General features: G+C 42.9%; 1 protein-coding gene across 12 annotated transcripts in view; it reads right to left on the bottom strand.

The window, feature by feature from the left end:
- NCKAP5 (NCK associated protein 5) overlaps positions 1-18,975 on the bottom strand; it is a 530,111-nt gene that overhangs the window by 126,625 nt on the left and 384,511 nt on the right. For all 12 annotated transcript variants that reach the window (XM_062605646.1, XM_062605676.1, XM_062605694.1 and 9 more), the window contains one exon: positions 6,345-6,494. In XM_062605646.1, coding sequence (XP_062461630.1) covers positions 6,345-6,494 — 150 coding nt within the window. The remainder of the gene's footprint in view (positions 1-6,344; positions 6,495-18,975) is intronic.

Here is an 18,975-nt window from a genome sequence, read left to right as displayed (position 1 = left end):
GGGCAAATTAAGGTTTTGTGAAAAATTTCCAGCTTACATGCACTGGAAATATAACGTTATTGTTTTACTATAACTGTGTATATATGCCCACATATATCTGAAATTGCTGCATGGGGGTTGGTGCATGTCCAGAATAAATTATATTTTTTGTACATTTCTGTCTGCCATTTAAAAAAAAAATAAAATCTTTAGGTGATGAAAGCAGGTTAAAAAAAAATTACATCTCACCAAGGAGTTGCTATGTTACTTACTGTACTTCACTAATATTTCATTTTTTTGCAGCATTGCAAATACACAGAGAAGTTATCACAGATTTTTTTTTCTTTGTAAGAGTTAGAAGGTACTTGATCATAACTGTTGAAGTAAATTAAGTGGCATTTCAAGAGCCGCCAACTAAAAATGCTGAAGGCACAAAAGAGTTTTTGATATTCAGCAAATCACAATTAATTTCAACTGTATAAAATGGGATATAAGATGGTATGAACCATTTGTTATTTGTCATCTGTTTCATTTGATTAGAAACATATGGTATTTATCAGTCACTAGAGTGGAAATAGAATTTGCTGTAAATGATAAAGGATGTACAAGGAGCAAGGGGAGAATATGTATATATGTTTCTTATCAAGGTATGTAATAGCTTTCACTTGGGCTGACTGCAAAGATACTGTTATACTGATTGTATTGTTCAGTGAGAAAATTTCTAGGTTAAACAGAAGTTCATAGAACGTGAAAGTTATTACAGAAATTTATTTGGCAATAAATTTGAAAGCACCAAAGGAAAAAAAAAATTAAACACAATTCTTCTGATATCGAAGTCATTTAAAGAATGTTTTTAGTGAAAGTAAAGCCTCACCCCTTCTTCACACTTAGGTTTGACAATTTCCTGATCCACATCCAACAGTCCAAGATGACTACAGTTTTCCTTGCATTGAAATTCCTGAAGAAAACCACCATGTACCTCATATCTACCACGCTAACACTCCAGGAAGGGAACAAACAATTTATTTCATGTATAGAAAATAAGCTGTTTTCCACATACATACTCATAATAAATGCTTGGAGCAATGTAGAGATATCCCAGCCGCTCCAGCCAATGAGCTGGCTTCATTTGGAGCTCGGCTCAGACGCCTCTATACAAATGCCCGTAGCATGGGGAACAAACAAGAGGAATTAGAGATGTGTGCACGTCTACGGGGGTATGATATAATAGGCATCACAGAAACATGGTGGGATGGCTCCTATGACTGGAGCGTTGGAATGGAAGGTTACAGGCGCTTTAGAAAAGACAGGCCCGGCAGGCGGGGAGGGGCAGTTGCCCTTTGTGTTAGGGATAGGCTGGAGAGTATGGAACTCTGTCTGGGGACAGGTGAGCAGTCCACAGAGTGTTTGTGGGTCAGGGTTAAAGGGAATAACGCTATGGGAGACATTACTGTGGGGATCTCTTACAGACCACCTGATCAAGGAGAACCTGCGGATGAAGCACCCCATAGACAGACAGGAAAAGCCTCACGCTCACAGGCCCTTGTTCTCATGGGTTACTTCAACCACACTGACATCTGCTGGAGGGACGGTACGGCCCGGCACAAGCAATCCAGGAGGCTCCTCAATTGTGTGGAAGACAACTTCCATCTGCAAGTAATAGAGGAGCCGACAAGGAGAGGTGCCACGCTTGACCTCGTGCTCACCAACAGGGAAGGGCTGGTTGGAAATGTGATGCTCCAGGGCAGCCTTGGATGCAGCGATCATGAGATGCTCGAATTTGAGATCCTCAGGACAGTGAGAAGAGCATGCAGCAAGCTCACTGCCCTGGACTTCAAAAGAGCAGACTTTGGCCTCTTCAGGAACCTGCTTCGGAAGGTTCCATGGGATACAGCCCTAGAGGGCAGAGGGGCCCAAGACTGTTGGTTGATATTCAAGGATCACCCACTACAAGCTCAGGAGTGTTGCATCCCAACCAGAAGGAAGTGCAGCAGGAGGGCCAGGAGTCCTCCTTGGATGGATAAGGAGCTCCTGAGGAAAATTCAATTGAAAAAAGAGGCTTATAATAAGTGGAAACAAGGACAGGTGGCATGGCAAGAATACAGGGATGTTGTCCGAGAAGCTAGGGACCAGGTTAGGAAAGCTAAGGCTCAGTTAGAATTAAACTTAGCTAGAGGTATTAAAGATAACAGGAAGGGATTCTACAGGTACATGGCAAATAAAAAACAGACTAGGGAGAATGTAGGCCCTGTCAGGAAGCGCTCGGGAGAACTGGCCACACGGGATTTGGAGAAGGCTGAGGTTCTGAATGACTTCTTTGCCTCGACTTCACTGTCAAATGCACTGACCAAACCACCCAAGTCTTGAAATGCAGATGCAGGGAGTGTGAGAATGAAGACCTTGCACCCACTGTAGGAGAGGAACTGGTTCGAGACCATCTTAAAAATCTGAACATGCACAAGTCCATGGGTCCGGATGAGATCCATCCGCGGGTCCTGAAGGAGCTGGAAAATGAAGTTGCAAAGCCACTGGCCATCATATTTGAGAAATCATGGCAGTCAGGTGAAGTTCCCGATGACTGGAAAAAGGGAAATATAACCCCCATTTTCAAGAAGGGGAAAATGGATGACCCAGGGAATTACATAGCAGTCAGTCTCACCTCTGTGCCTGGCAAAATCTTGGAGCAGATTCTCCTGGAAGGCATGCTAAGGCACATGAAAAACAACAAGGTGCTTGGTGACAGCCCCTTCACTAAGGGGAAATCCTGCCTGACCAATTTGGTGGCCTTCTATGATGGGGCTACGGAACTGATGGACAGGGGTAGAGCAGTTGATGTCATCTACCTGGACTTGTGAAAAGCATTCAACACTGCCCCACACGACATCCTTGTCTCTAAATTGGAGAGACATCAATTTGATGGATGGACCACTCGGTGGATAAAGAACTGGCTGGATGGCCTCACACAAAGAGTTGTGGTCCAGCTGGAGACCAGTAACGAGTAGTGTCCCTCAGGGATCGGTGTTGGGACCGGTCTTGTTCAACATCTTTGTCGCTGACATGGACAGTGCCAAGTGCAAGGTCCTACACCTGGGTCAGAGCAATCCCAGGCACAGCTACAGGTTGGGCAAACAAGAGATTCAAAGCAGCCCTGCGGAGAAGGACTTGGGAGTGTTGGTCTGTGAGAAAATGAACATGAGCCGGCAGTGTGCGCTTGCAGCCCAGAAAGCCAACCGTATCCTGGGCTGCATCAAAAGGAGCGTGACCAGCAGGTCGAGGGACGTGATCCTGCCCCTCTACTCTGCTCTTGTGGGACCTCACCTGGAGTATTGTGTGCAGTTCTGGGGTCCTCAACATAAAAAGGACATGGAACTTCGGAACAAGTCCAGAGGAGGGCCACAAGGATGATCAGGGAACTGGAGAACCTCCCGTATGAAGACAGGCTGAGAAAGTTGGGGCTGTTCAGCCTGGAGAAGAGAAGGCTGCATGGAGACCTCATAGCAGCCTTCCAGTATCTGAAGGGGGCCTATAGGGATACTGGAGAGGGACTCTTCATTAGAGACTGTAGTGACAGGACAAGGGGTAACAGGTTAAAACTTAAACAGGGGAAGTTTAATTTGGATATAAGAAGGAAATTCTTTCCTGTTAGGGTGGTGAGGCACTGGAATGGGTTGCCCAGGGAATTTGTGAATGCTCCATCCCTGGCAGTGTTCAAGGCCAGGCTAGACAAGGCATTGGGTGATACGATTTAGCGTAAGGTGTCCCTGTCCATGGCAGGGGGGTTGGAACTAGATGATCTTAAGGTCCTTTCCAACCCTAACAATTCTGATTCTATGATTCTAAAAGAAAGTAAATAACCTAGTATATTGTATATGTACCAGCTAAACTACCCATTTATCCCTGTGCTGGTAGACAGCTTTCCTCTTTTGGTACTTCATTCACTTGAAACTTAGCTTGGACTTATCCAATTTTTCCTTAGAAGTACACTGTTATATACATTTACATACATGTTTATACACACTTACATATGGTCTTTCATTTCAAGAGCAGCTCACTCTAGCAATAGGACAATGAATATAGATAGGGAGAATGAAATACTTTCACAGTACTCTAACAGATTAAGCTACATCTTTTCGTGAGCTACACTTGAGCAACAAACAAATACAAAGAAATCTAAAAGATTTCTTAAACGTGCCAATACCCATGAAATGACGCTACTAGACATTAATGGATTTAGTCCCATGTTTTGACTATTCCTATTATTACTAGGGTTTATTTATAGTCACTCTTCAGATTTTACAGTGCACAGATGGAGGACCAACTTTAATAAGTACTTTATTAGCCTTGCTGATTTTATTAATTGTTTATGATACACTAACATCTAATCACATAAAGTACAATTTAAAACTGACACCCACAGCATGAGAACTAACAAACAGCAGTTTTTCATTCATTTTCATATAGACTAATAAATATTTGGAATAATTACTCTGCAAATAGGAAAGGATTCGAACTACTAATTTCATATAACTTCAAAAAAGCATGTCTCTTAATTAATGAACTGTAGAGTCTTTGACATTACAATTTACATTCTTCAAGAGAAAAATCAAGTGCAAGAATACGTAACATTAAACAACACATAATTAGAAACGCTTTGTTTTAATTATCTTGGGTCATAATTAATGTTGGCCCTGCAGTTCATCTTTCTCTTTGATAGCTCCTCAGACTATTTATGTAGATTAATTCTTGAAGTACTGGCATTCACTAATACGTGTTTTTGAACAAGTCGCTGCACAGCACTGACATCAGTGAGTAAACCTATTCACTGACCTTCCAGAACTAGACTCTGTCTGTCCACAACATTACACTATATATCTGGGCAATTTGCCACAACTGATAAAGGTTGTGACATTATTGAATAGCTTCCTATCAACTGAGGACATAAAGAACTGCAACTGTCAAGCAGACTAATTAAGGCAAAGCAAACACAAATAGTGCATATTTGGAAACAAAAGACTATGAAGAAACTACAATCATTCCCATCATTCCCCATCAACAGATAAAGCAAGACAATAGTAAACTGTACATTCGTCAGATTTTATGGGCCTTAAAAATTGAGTATCATGTATTTTTTCCCAAGTCAAAATTAGAGTTAATATCAAGTATGTCTAGTTTACAGTTTAAGATTTTAAAAAAAGAAAAATTGCAGAGACTGCCTTTTAGATTTGCTATTTAGATCCAAACATTATAACTGTTCACATTCTACTTCTAATAAAGTCCTCAAGAACAAAGATAGAGTTTTAATTTTATTAGAGTAAAATTCAAAATAATGATTCAAAAGAGCCACTTAGGTAAAAACATTGAGGCTAAGTGATGAAGTCTTTGTTTACAACATAAGATCATTCTAAGGCATTTATTTATTCATATCTGTAACACTACATAGACCCTTGAACAGAACAGAATGGAGGAAATACTCAATAAATTAAAAAGATGCCTTTGTACTAGTTCAAAATTATATTAAAATATGCATAGTCTTATTTTTTAAAACACATTGAAACCCATGCTTCTATCAAGGAGCACAAAATAAGTTCAATATATATAGTGGTTATAGTCTTACCTGCACCTTGCCCATGGCTGCCTCAGTAAACTTTAAAACTTGCCCTCTATTTAAGAATTACCATAAGGTGCACCATTTTGCATCTTAATTTTCCAGAAATGCACTCAAAACATAGAGTGTGCAATTCTCCATGTAGTCTACAACGACATATACTTTCTGCGATCCAGCAGTAAAAAGATCTGAGCTCTCCCAAGCAAGCAATCTAACAATTAAAAGTTGAGCAATAAGCTACAATGAAGCAACGCTGGTTTTATGACAGTTGTTAAACCATGCATACCAGTCTTACAATATTAATAATTATAGAATCACAGAAACTTTTAGGTTGGAAAAGACCTTTAAGATCATCAAGTCCAACTGTTTATTAGCATGAAAATGTAACTTCATACTCAGTTTCTGATAATGTACATTTGATAATCTGGACAACTCAAGCAAACACCTTTGAAATCGAGACATAATCAGTAAAAAAAACTAAATTATTATTACATGGTGCCAATTAAATGAAGAATAATGTATGAATTTGTTTTTAAAGATATCTGATACTCAACATTAGAGAGGGATCCTCTCAGTGGTTCTAAGACTTAGCTTCTCGTTCATCCTTAGTAAATGAATCATTAAAAAAAACACCCCACAACAGGACTACAGGTGAACTGTGAAAGACTAGATTTATACTACAGGGTGATTCAGTGCCAATAAACCAATGAGGCAGGGGGGGCAGTGTGTTTTTTCTGTGTAAAACCATTGTACTTCTTACCTCCAAAGCTTTCAAACGCTCCAGCAGCCATTTCGTCTTTTCTTTTTCCTCTTCAGTGCTGCTGCTTTCACTTCTTGAATCTTCATCTGCTGGTGTGTGAATTTTTTCCATGCCTTCGTTACATTTCCTACTGTCTTCTGACAGCTTTTCCTGAAATGTTTTTTTTTTAAATGTCATTACTTATAGGTGCAAATGAAGTTAACTATGCAAATAGCATAAAATTCTCCCTTGTAGGTAAATGAAAAAGACAGAGCAAGTTGCTAGTTACAATTACAGCACTAAATAAGTGGAGTCATGAAGGGTCTATGAAACATGCTCCTGTGCCAATTCTGCTAAAGTGTATGCACAGTTTAACTGCTACATTTACTTAAGATTTTTTAAAAGTGGAACGCACCATCTTTTTAATAAACTAACTTGCATTTTCTTCTTTAGAAGCTGCAATGAAAACTGAGCATATCAGCTTTCAGTGAAAACCTTTTGCCACTGAGATATAAAGTGGTTCATTGAGGAAAAGCTAACATATGTTCATGCCTAATGTATTTCACCTTTCTCCATCTAGAGCTAATATTTGAATTACTAAATAATGGGCTGAGAACCAAGCTACCACATACTGATTTAAGATTCACACACGATGATTCAAACTGACAGTAAAATTTTCAGAAGTGACCGAGTCAGTCACATTGGGTTATTACTAGATGCTGCTGCTGCTGAGTGGACTACGGCTGCTGAGTTTTACAAGAGGTCTATAAAAATCATAGTACTGAACAGCGAATCTTACTGACTCCATTAATTATGTGTCCAAGTTTTGTGCTGAGAGAATGAGATTGAGCAAGCAAAACATTGAGACTACAAGCAGGCAGTGTAAAATAGTGCCCAAAACAACAATGCAAACACACAGGGAAAAAAAGGGAACTGCACAGATGTACAGAGTGAAATATCATCTGAGTGCAACACAAAGTGGACAGTCTCTACCTTGTAAACCATGTTCTCTAACTACATAAGCAGATGCACTGTGACAACTATTGAGAAGATTAAGGACAGAAAATGTGAGGTAAATCAACATAAAATAATGAGTGCCAACACAAATCTGGAGAAGTCCTTTAATGAGCTTTTAGCTTTCTTCATGTGCCTTCCTGTGAGTCTTATAAGCAAAAGCATGTACTTTCACAAGCTCTGGGTTAGTCTGTAAGTGAGATGAATTTCCCATAATTACTGCAGAACACAAACTCTGTCTAAGCATAAAAAAACACATTTTCATGAAGAACCGGCCCAGCTTGAATAACTGAGCAAATACAACTCTTGAAGAGTTAAGGGCAAGACATTTTCCTAACTAAACCCCATAAACACAACAGAATGAAAAATCAGCACTATGGATCACATTTCTAATAATATCTTTTTTAAATATTAACTAGCTTAGAAATTGACCATCACTATGTTAAAAATTTAATCAAGAATCAATCTTATAAGCAATGGTCTTAATCATGGAATACTCTTACACAAACCATAGGCACAGATCTCATTCTGAGCCTCAAAACACAGACATCAAAGAGTCATTCCATCAGGTTTCCAGCATTAGTGCTATCCTGATCACAAAGGAATAAAAAATATAGTGGTTGGGTTGTTTTTTTTTCTTGCTTGCTACTCTTTGGTTCAATGACCAAGCACCTGTAAAAGATCCATTAAACCACTTTCCCTTCAAGCTGCCCTGATGAGTGCATTGACATAAAACACTGATGAACTCTGGGAAAAAAAAAGTAAAATTGACAAAGGTATCTCTTTGTTACAATTTAAACATGAGCAATCATTTTCTGAAAAGAATGTGACATGAATTCAATGTGGCTAACAATGGAAGAAAACATCTACACAGGGACACCTCTCCTGCTCAAACTAAAGGACAGCAATTTCAAAGGAAAGGTAGAAGAAAGCATAGGTTACATTTCATCACAAAAAGGGGAGTAATGCAACTTCGTACAGAGTAACTCCCAGTCACGTAAAGAAGTAACCCATTCATCTTCTAGTTAAAAAACTTGATGAACTTTGCACACTAGTGGCATATCAAGAATACACATCCTGTTTTATTACAGTGCACAGAAAATCTCAAAGATTCTACTGTTACCCCTGCTTCAGTGTTTAAGTTCACATAATTTCAAAACTATTTTATTACTCAGTCATAATACATGAGTTTCAGGCATGGGCTGGAAAAAGTCCCTGACATGTCACCTACCTTACCTAGAAAAGCTGCAAAACTGAGGAAAACATTACTAACCTTAAAAATCATGCTTAAGCATGCAATCTGCTGAGGGCACTGCCCTGTCACTTTAACCAGTTCTATGTGGATGACACACACTAGGGGTAGAGTGGAAAATCTACACTCAAGAAAGCAAGCAGATGCTTCTTAAACACTCTCTGCTTAAAGTCAAGCCAAGTAAGGAGGAGGATGACAAAGGCTTTTGGAATGACAGAATCATCTTAAAATGCTAATATCAAAGGCAGCTGCCAGCTGGGGGGAGGCAGGAAGGAGCAGAGAGAGATTTGGAAGAGGAAATGTGCATCTCCTGTAGGATGTTGACCAAATCCTGCAGAAAGCTCTGGCATGAGCATGCTGAAGGCAGCGAATGATGGCATACAGCAGCTTATTCCTTTTTCCTTCTAAATTCCTTTAGTTGTGTTACCTCAAATAAAGAACGTTTTTTGACTCTTCTGAACAGTCTTCTGTTGTATGACTCATGTATTGCACAATTAAAGGCAGGCTGGGTTTTCAAGAACAACAAAATACTCTCCAGGACAGAAGTCCAGCAACAGCAGAGTTTGTGCTATTCTGCTGCTCAATGCACTTTAATTTCTGTGAAAAGGTAACAGATGGAAATGGTGCTCTGGAAGTAAGATGGAGGCAAAAAAAACCCAACTAACAACCCATCTCTTGGTTTCCCCGGAGCCAGTAAGATTTTAAGACACATGCCTGTACCACAGGAGGTACAGCAGCCCGTTGAGAATTCCACAGTAACATCTCATCTACACCTCTAATGTTCTGTATGAACAAAGAGACAATAAAAATATTAAACATTAAAATCTCACTAGATGGAAACTAGCATTATGCTGCACACTGTAAACCAGTTCCCACAGAAATTAACGAGAAACTTACAATCAGCTCCCACATTGTGTAAGCTTCTCAAGCTGGTTTAAACTGTCACTGCTTTTCTGAAACCAACAGTATTTTGTAGATCTTAAATGACATCCTGCTGTGACCATTATTTCAAAGTATTCAGTGTGTGTTCTATACACGAAAAAAATAATATATGGGTGCTGACCCCTTGGATCAAACACTTGGGACCCTATAGCTAGGAGAAAACAAGAGATGAAAACAGACCCTGCAGTATGGAAACGGCAAGTTTCTAGAATCAATGGGAAGATATAAATCACTAGAGACATTGATCTATGAAGCTATACAATGCAGAGGCCTAACTGAGAGTGACCAGAAATCTGGTTTTCAGTTAGGAAGAGGCAGTATAGTACTCCCTCTTTCCACTAATAACAGTAAGAACAGTAAATTAAGAGAGTAGGAAATCCACCTGAAATTACAAATGATAATTTACTGGAATTTGTAGAATATAAATAAATATGCAATTTATAAATATGCAGAATATAAAGAAAAACTTCACCCTTTCACCTTTCAGAGTACTGAACAAGAAAGTGTTTTCACTGTTTATAAACAAAAGGAGTAACTATAATGATAGAAAAGATCATATTGAAGCTCTCAAAAGATAAGAGACCAAACTGCCTATTTCAGAAATTTCTCCTTTGTTCCAAGAAAGGCAAAAGGCTACTGCCCCCCCCCCCAGCATTAGTCATTGGGATGCCTTTCCTCTAAGGCTTGTCACCTTTTCAAGGAATGGCCAAATGTCAATGGACACCTATCCAGCTATTTCTTAACTATTATTATTTCAGAAATTATTGTACTTTTGAAGTTTTATTGCTAGCACCATCAGTTGTCTGTTCTTTGCCCTTTCTTCTTAAGATGCTGTCTAGGAATTTCACTACACACACAGAGGAAAAAAAAAAAACTAGAAAAAAATCAGCTCCCTTTAAAATATTTCAATATTTTACAATTAAAATTGTAACTATGAAATTTTAAACCAAGAAGAGTAAATGTCAGATGATGTCAGGGTGGACAGCGGAGTGGAGGAAAAGAAGCCAGAAAATACCTATTTCAGATTTTCTTTTCTATAGTGAAAACCATGATTAGTCACTAATTGGAATAAGTGTTCTTCTCTGGTAGTAACGATAAATACGTGATATGAAATGATCATAGAGTCCCCAGGGAACTCATGTTCCAGTTGTTCCCGATTTAAGATTTTACAATGCAAGAACTACCTACCAAGGAAGAGGCCTTTAGGAAAACAAATCATGAACACTGTCAACCAGCAGATGGCCTTCTACATGAGGAGGTCAACTAGAACCAGCAGCAGCACAGCACCTGACAAAAGTTCCCGGCATTGGGAAATGCAAAGTCCTGCACTGGGGCAGGTATAACCCCCAGCACCAGCTGAGACTAGGACGCAACTACATAGGAAGGTATCTGTTGCAGACAAAAGAGGATATGGAGCCAGACTCTTCCTGGAAATGGCATGATGAAAAAGATGACAGGATAGAATGGACACAGTTTGGAACACGGTAAATTGAAATTAGATACAGAAAAACTTTTTCTTCCTCCCCACCACCTCCCACGAGGTCATATGGCTGCTGGAACAAGTTACCCAGGGAGGTTCCCAAAACACAGATATTGCAAAGTTCAGTATTATAGCCACTGGGCAAGAGGCTATAATAATAAAATATAGCATAATCTCATTCTGATATAACTGGATCTGGAGTATACACTATATTTGAATATTTGCTACTACCACCAAGATCTGCACCTGTGGCGGCTCCACCCGGGCCCGCACCCCAGGCTTCGAGGCGCACCGCAGCGGCCCTCCTACTCTTCGCGGCCTAGCCCCTCAGCCCCAGCGCGCGTGCTCCCTCTCGAGAACACGCGGTGGCGGGGCCTTGCACCGCTGGCGACGGCCGGCTATGGGCCCGATGCTCCAGCGCCATCCATTTTCAGGGCTAGTTGATTAGTAGCGAGTTGAGAGTCTGTGGGTAAGAATTAAGGGGCAGGCTGGCAGGGGTGATACTGTTGTGGGTGTCTGTTACAGACCACCAGATCAGGGTGAGGAAGTTGACGAGGCCTTCTACAGGCAGCTGAGAGCGGCCTCACAGTCACAGGCCGTGGTCGTCGTCAGGGATTTTAACTTCCCTGATGTTTGCTGGAAGGACCACTCGGCAACCCAGCCGCAGTCCAGGAGGTTCCTCCAGTGTATGGATGATAACTTCCTCCTGCAAATGGTGGATGAGCCGACCAGGAGAGGAGCGCTGCTGGATCTCATCCTCACTAACAAGGAGGATCTGGTTGAAGCAGTAAGGGTTGAGGGCTGCCTTGGTTGCAGCGACCACGAGATGGTGAAGTTCAGGATCTTCTGTGGTAGGACTGGTAGAATAGCAAGTAGAATTGCAACCCTGGACTTTAGCAGGGCAAACTCTGGCCTTTTCAAGCAATTGCTAGGGGAAATCCCATGGGCAAGGCTGCTTGACGGTAAAGGGGCCCAAGATAGTTGGTTGGCATTCAAGGATTGCTTTTTCCGAGCTCAAGATCAGAGCATCCCAACATGTAGGAAGTCAAGGAAGAGGGCCAGGAGACCTGCGTGGCTAAATAGGGAATTGCTGGGTATGCTCAAGTGGAAGAGGAGAGTTTACAGGTCATGGAAGGAGGGGCTGGCCACTTGGGAGGAATATAAGGCTGCTGCTAGAGGATGTAGGAAGGCAGCTAGGAGGACTAAGGCATCCTTAGAATTAAACCTGGCGAGAAGGGTCAAGGATAGCAAAAAGAGCTTTTTCAAACACATGGCAGATAAAACTAACACCAGAGGCAATGTAGGCCCACTGATGAACGGGATGGGTGCCCTGGTGACAGAAGATCCAGAGATGGCAGAGTTACTGAATGCCTTCTTTGTCTCTGTCTACTCTGCTGCAGGCAGTCCTGAAGAGCCCTGTACCCCTGAGACGTTAGATGAAGTCAGGTCAACGGAGCGGTTTGCCTTAGTCGATGAGGAATGGGTTAGAGATCAGTTGAGCAATCTGGACATCCATAAATCCATGGGTCCAGATGGGATGCACCCGCGGGTGCTGAGGGAACTGGCGGAAGTCATTGCTAGACCACTCTCCATCATCTTTACCAAGTCTTGGGAAACGGGAGAGGTGCCTGAGGACTGGAGGAAGGCAAATGTCACTCCAGTCTTCAAAAAGGGCAAGAAGGAGGACCCGGGTAACTATAGACCGGTCAGCCTCACCTCCATCCCTGGGAAAGTGATGGAACACCTTATCCTTGGTGCCATCTTAAGGCATATCAAGGATAAGAGGGTTATGAAGGGCAGTCAACATGGCTTCACCAAGAGGAAATCATGCTTGACCAATCTCTTAGCCTTTTATGAGGAAATAACACGGTGGATGGATGATGGCAGAGCGGTGGATGTGGTCTACCTTGACTTCAGCAAAGCATTTGACACAGTCTCCCACAGCATCCTCACAGCTAAATTGAGGAAGTGTGGACTGGATGATCAGGTAGTGAGGTGGACTGTGAACTGGCTGAGGGAGAGAAGCCAGAGAGTTGTAGTCTATGGGGCAGAGTCTAGTTGGAGGCCTGCAACTAGTGGAGTGCCTCAAGGGTCAGTACTGGGACCAATATTATTTAATATATTCATCAACGATTTAGACGAGGGAATTGAGTGTACTATCAGCAAGTTTGCTGATGACACTAAGCTGGGAGGAGTGGCTGACACGCCAGAAGGCTGTGCTGCCATCCAGCGAGACCTGGACAGGCTGGAGAGTTGGGCAGGGAATAACTTGATGAAATATAACAAGGGGAAGTGTAGAGTCCTGCATCTGGGCAGGAACAACCCCAGGTTCCAGTATAGGTTGGGAAACGACCTGTTAGAGAGCAGTGTAGGGGAGAGGGACCTGGGGGTCCTAGTGGACGACAGGATGACCATGAGCCAACACTGTGCCCTTGTGGCTAAGAAGGCCAATGGCATCCTGGAGTGTATTAGAAGGGCGGTGGTTAGTAGGTTGAGAGAGGTCCTCCTTCCCCTCTACTCTGCCCTGGTGAGACCGCATCTGGAATATTGTGTCCAGTTCTGGGCCCCTCAGTTCAAGAAGGACAGGGAGCTGCTGGAAAGAGTCCAGCACAGGGCAACAAAGATGATTAAGGGAGTGGAGCATCTCCCTTATGAGGAAAGACTGAGGGAGCTGGGTCTCTATAGTTTGGAGGAGACTGAGGGGTGACCTTATTAGTGTCTATAAATATATAAAGGGGGAGTGTCACGAGGATGGAGCCAGGCTCTACTCAGTGGCAAACAATGATAGGACAAGGGGTAATGGGTACAAACTGGAACACAAGAGGTTCCACTTAAACTTGAGAAGAAAATTCTTCTCAGTGAGGGTGACGGAACACTGGAACAGGCTGCCCAGGGAGGTTGTGGAGTCTCCTTCCCTGGAGACATTCAAAACTCTCCTGGACACATTCCTGTGTAACATTATCTAGGTGTTCCTGCTCCGGCAGGGGGATTGGACTAGAGATCTTTTGAGGTCCCTTCCAATCTCTAGCATACTGTGATACTGTGATACTGTGATACTGTGATACAGTACTGATTCTGAACAGCAGCATTTCACAAGGACATGTGACAAAATTCTGATTGAACCAAACAGGAATTAAAATAAAAAAAAAATCAAGATATTTGAAATGCTGATTTTCCCAGTGAGCATTAAATGCTTGTCTGAAAACTGATTAGTATTAATTAGAGATGACATCTTTGCTTACAGAAGCTAAAGATCATTTTCATGGGATAAACACAAGTTCTTCAGAGATGTGAAATGTTTCAGATGCAGTGCGGTAAAGATCCCTCAGATACAAACGATCTCTATTTCAATTTCAGGTGTGAGACTGTGATGCCTGAGTATATTGGCATTTTTTCTGAATTCCTTTAAATTCTTCAGCTTCTGAAGTTTATTAGAGAAAATGCTTTTAAATGGTTGCAAATTCTTCTGAGAGTTACGCCTGTAGTTTTCCAAAGAACACACTTTAATCACACTTTTAACCCAAGAATAAAATACATGTAAGATATGTAATTAAATAGTTGTTAAGATTGGTCATAAGCACTTACTTGAAGAAAAACCAAACCAACTTAATTATTCACAATGCAGTTATTAACAGATTGTACACAGAGACAATGGTAACAAGAATACTTTGTTACCTTCCATCCCAGAATGCAAAGAATATGGAATCCAAGCTAAGTGTTATCTCAGCATCTCAAAACATTTAGCACTTTCCATAGTATCTCAGAAGCTTTCACAGGACTTTCTAACTAAGATATTTACTAAATAGTTATCTTAGATTTCGGTGACTGAATTTGGTGAACCAGGCGTACTACACTACACTTCTAAATAACTCTTTCCTGCTATGATATAGACACTCTTAACCTTGAAACCCAAACTGCAATGTACAAGTTTATATGCAGAATTGTTGACATATGCACTGTTTTTGGCTGGGACAGAGTTAATTTTCTTCATGGTGGCTGGTATGGGGCTATGCACTGTATTTGTGCTGCAGTGTTGATAACACAGGGATGTTTTAACTACTGCTGAGCAGTGCTTACACAGGGTCAAGGCCTTTTCTGCCTCTCACCCTGCCAGTGAGCAGGCTGGGTGTGCACAGGAAGCTGGGAGGGGACACAGCCAGGACAGCTGACCCTGACTGACCCAAGGGATATTTCCAAACCACATGGCATCATACTCAGCAATAAACTAGGCTGAAAATTGGTGCAGGCCTGCTGCTCAGGGACTGGCTGGACATCAGTCACTTGGTGGCAAGCAATTCGTATGTATCACTTGTTTTTGCTTTTTTCTCTCCTTGTTATTTTCCTTTTCATTGCAATTTTTTATTATTACCACCATTAATTTTATTTCAATTATTAAACTGTTCCTATCTCAGCCCCTGAGTTATCTTCCCCCCATCATGCTGGAGTGGGGAATGAGCAAGTGGCTGTGTGGTGTTCAGTTGCTGGGTAGGGTTAAACCATGAAAACATAATAATAAACTGTGTTTTTTTCTTGTAAGGCCAATCTGTAGTCCTGATGTATTCTTAGATAATGTAGTTTCAGTGTTACTTTCACTGCAGACCTCCTAGTGTTCAGCACTATTCTTCACTGAGAGTGAGTGATATGAAATGAGTATTTCCAGATTGTTGATGTAGACAGAAACTGTAGATGAGGGTTTCTTTGTACTTTCAGGGGAAAAACAGCCCCAATCTATGCACAACTAGCTCAGCCTGACAGCACAAGCTGAAAAAAGGGAGCACTTGCTCCAAGAACTACTGACTTACAATTCCAAAAAGGTTTAAAAATGTTTTCCAGTGGCACCTTGCTACCCTTTCTCCCTCACCAACAAATTTTTCCTTCATCACAGAATCATAGAATAGTTAGAGTGGGAAAGGACCTTAAGAAAATCAAGTTCAACCCCCCTGCTATGGGCCAGGACACCTCACACTAAACCATCTCACCCAAGGCTCTGTCCAACATGGTCTCGAACACCGCCAGGGATGGAGCATTCACAACTTCCCTAGGCAACCCATTCCAGTGCCTCACCACCCTAACAGGAAAGAATTTCCTCCTTATATCCAATCTAAAATTCCCCTGTTTAAGTTTTATCCCGTTACCCCTTGTCCTATCACTACAGTCCCTAATGAAGAGTCCCTCCCCAGCATCCCTACAGGCACCCTTCAGATACTGGAAGGCTGCTATGAGGTCTCCATGCAGCTTTCTCTTCTCCAGTCTGAACAGCCCCAACTTTCTCAGCCTGTCCTCATACGGGAGGTGCTCCAGTCCCCTGATCATCCTCATGGCCCTTCTCTGGACTTGTTCCAACAGTTCCATGTCCTTTTTATGTTGAGGACACCAGAACTGCACACAATACTCCAAGTGAGGTCTCAAGAGAGCAGAGTAGAGGGGCAGGATCACCTCCTTGGACCTGCTGGTCATGCTCCTTTTGATGCAGTCCAGGATACGGTTGGCTTTCTGGGCTGCAAGCGCACACTGAAGCCAGCTCATGTTCATTTTCTCACAGACCAACACCCCCAAGTCCTCCTCCGCAGGGCTGCTCCAAATCTCTTCTCTACCCAACCTGCAGCTGTGTCTAGGACTCCTCTGACCCAGGTGTACGACACTGCACTTGGCATGGTTAAACCTCATAAGGTTGGCATCAGCCCACCTCATAAACATGTCGAGGTCCCTCTGGATGGCATTCCTTCCCTCCAGCGTATCAATCGAACCACACAGCTTGGTGTCGTTATCACACTTGCTGAGGGCACACTCTATCCCACTGTCCATGTCAACAACAAAGACGTTGAACAAGATCAGCCCCAACACGGATCCCTGAGGGACACCACTCGTTACTGGTCTCCAGCCAGACATTGAGTCATTGACAACAACGCTTTGTGTGCGGCCATCCAGCCAGTTCTTTATCCACCAAGTGGCCCATCTATCAAATTGATGTCTCTCCAATTAGGGACAAGGATGTCGTGTGGGACAGTGTTGAACGCTTTGCACAAGTCCAGGTAGATGACATCAACTGCTCTACACCTGTCCATCGGTTCCGTAGCCCCATCATAGAAGGCCACCAAATTGGTCAGGCAGGATTTCCCCTTAGTGAAGCCATGCTGGCTGTCACCAAGCACCTTGTTGTTTTTCATGTGCCTTAGCATGCCTTCCAGGAGAACCTGCTCCAAGATTTTGCCAGGCACAGAGGTGAGACTGACTGCTCTGTAATTCCCCGGGTCATCCATTTTCCCCTTCTTGAAAATGGGGTTTATATTTCCCTTTTTCCAGTTGTTGGGAACTTCACCTGACTGCCATGATTTTTCAAATATGATGGCAAGCAGCTTAGCAACTTCATTTGCCAGCTCCTTCAGGACCCGCGGATGGATTTCATCAGGACCCATGGGCTTGTGCACGTTCAGCTTCTTAAGATGGTCTCAAACCAGATCCTCTCCTACAGTGCACCTATGGTCTTCATTCTCACAGTCCCTGCGTCTGCCTTCCAAAACTTGGGTGGTTTGGTCAGAGCATCTGACAGTGAACACTGAGGCAAAGAAGTCATTCAGAACCTCAGCCTTCTCCAAATCCAGGGTAGCCGGTTCTCCTGATAGCTTCCGGAGAGGGCCCACTTTGTCCCTAGTCTGTCTTTTATTCACTACGTACCTATAGAATCCTTTCCTGTTATCCTTAACATCCTGAGCCAAATTTAATTCTTACTGGGCCTTAGCTTTCCTGACCTGGTCCCTAGCTTCCTGGACAACATCCCCGTATTCTTCCCAGGCCGCCTGTCCTACCTTCCTTCTTTTATAAGCCTCTTTTTTCATTTGAATTTTCCTCAGGAGCTCCTTATCCATCCAAGGAGGTCTCCTGGCCCTCCTGCTGCACTTCCTTCTGGTTGGGATGCAACACTCCTGAGCTTGCAGCAGGTGATCCTTGAATATCAACCAACAGTCTTGGGCCCCTCTGCCCTCCATGGCTATATCCCATGGAACATTACTAAGCAGATTCCTCAAGAGGCCGAAGTCTGCTCTCTTGAAGTCCAGGGCACTGAGCTTGCTGCACACTCTTCTTACTGTCCTGAGGATCTTGAACTCGACCATCTCATGATCGCTACATCCAAGGCTGCCCTGGAGCGTCACATTTCCAACCAGCCCCTTCCTGTTGGTGAGCACGAGGTCAAGCATGGCACCTCTCCTTGTCAGCTCCTCTATTACTTGCAGAAGGAAGCTGTCTTCCACACAACTGAGGAGCCTCCTGGATTGCTTGTGCTGGGCCGTACCATCCCTCCAACAGATACCAGCGTGGTTGAAGTCACCCATGAGAACAAGGGCTTGCGAGTGTGAGGCTGTTCCTATCCATCTATAGAGTGCTCCGTACACAGAGTCGTCTTGATCAGGCAGCCTGTAACAGATCCCCACAGTAATGTCCTCCATAGCTGTTCTCCCTTTAACCCTGACCCACAAACTCTCTGTTGACTTATCACCTGTCCCCAGACAGAGTTCCATACTCTCCAGCCTATCCTTGACATAAATAGCAACTCCCTTGCCCTGCCTGCTGGGCCTGCTTTTCTAAAGCGCCTGTAACCTTCCATTCCAACACTCCAGTCATAGGAGCCATCCCACCATGTTTCTCTGCTATCTATTATACCATACCCCCGTAGACGTGCACACATCTCTAATTCCTCTTGTTTGTTCCCCATACTACAGGCGTTTGTATAGAGGCATCTGAGCCGAGCTCCAAATGAAGCCAGCTCATTGGCTGGAGCAGCTGGAATATATCTACATTGCTCCGAGGATTTATTACAGGTGCTGGCAACTGACTGGGAGTGTTGGAATGGAATGATGCCCCCCTCCCCCAACACATCTAGTTTAGAGTTTTCTTGACCAGTCTGGCAAGCCTCCTACCAAAACTGCTCTTCCCCTTTTCAGACCAGCTCCACCAGCCCCCACTAC

This window comes from Pezoporus occidentalis, unplaced genomic scaffold (genome assembly GCF_034315485.1).
Source record: "Pezoporus occidentalis ecotype Australia unplaced genomic scaffold, CSIRO_AGI_Poc_V1 ctg12, whole genome shotgun sequence".
Lineage (NCBI taxonomy): Eukaryota > Metazoa > Chordata > Aves > Psittaciformes > Psittacidae > Pezoporus > Pezoporus occidentalis.
The sequence above is the reverse complement of the archived record's forward strand: the minus strand, read 5'-3'. Positions and strand labels throughout refer to the sequence as shown.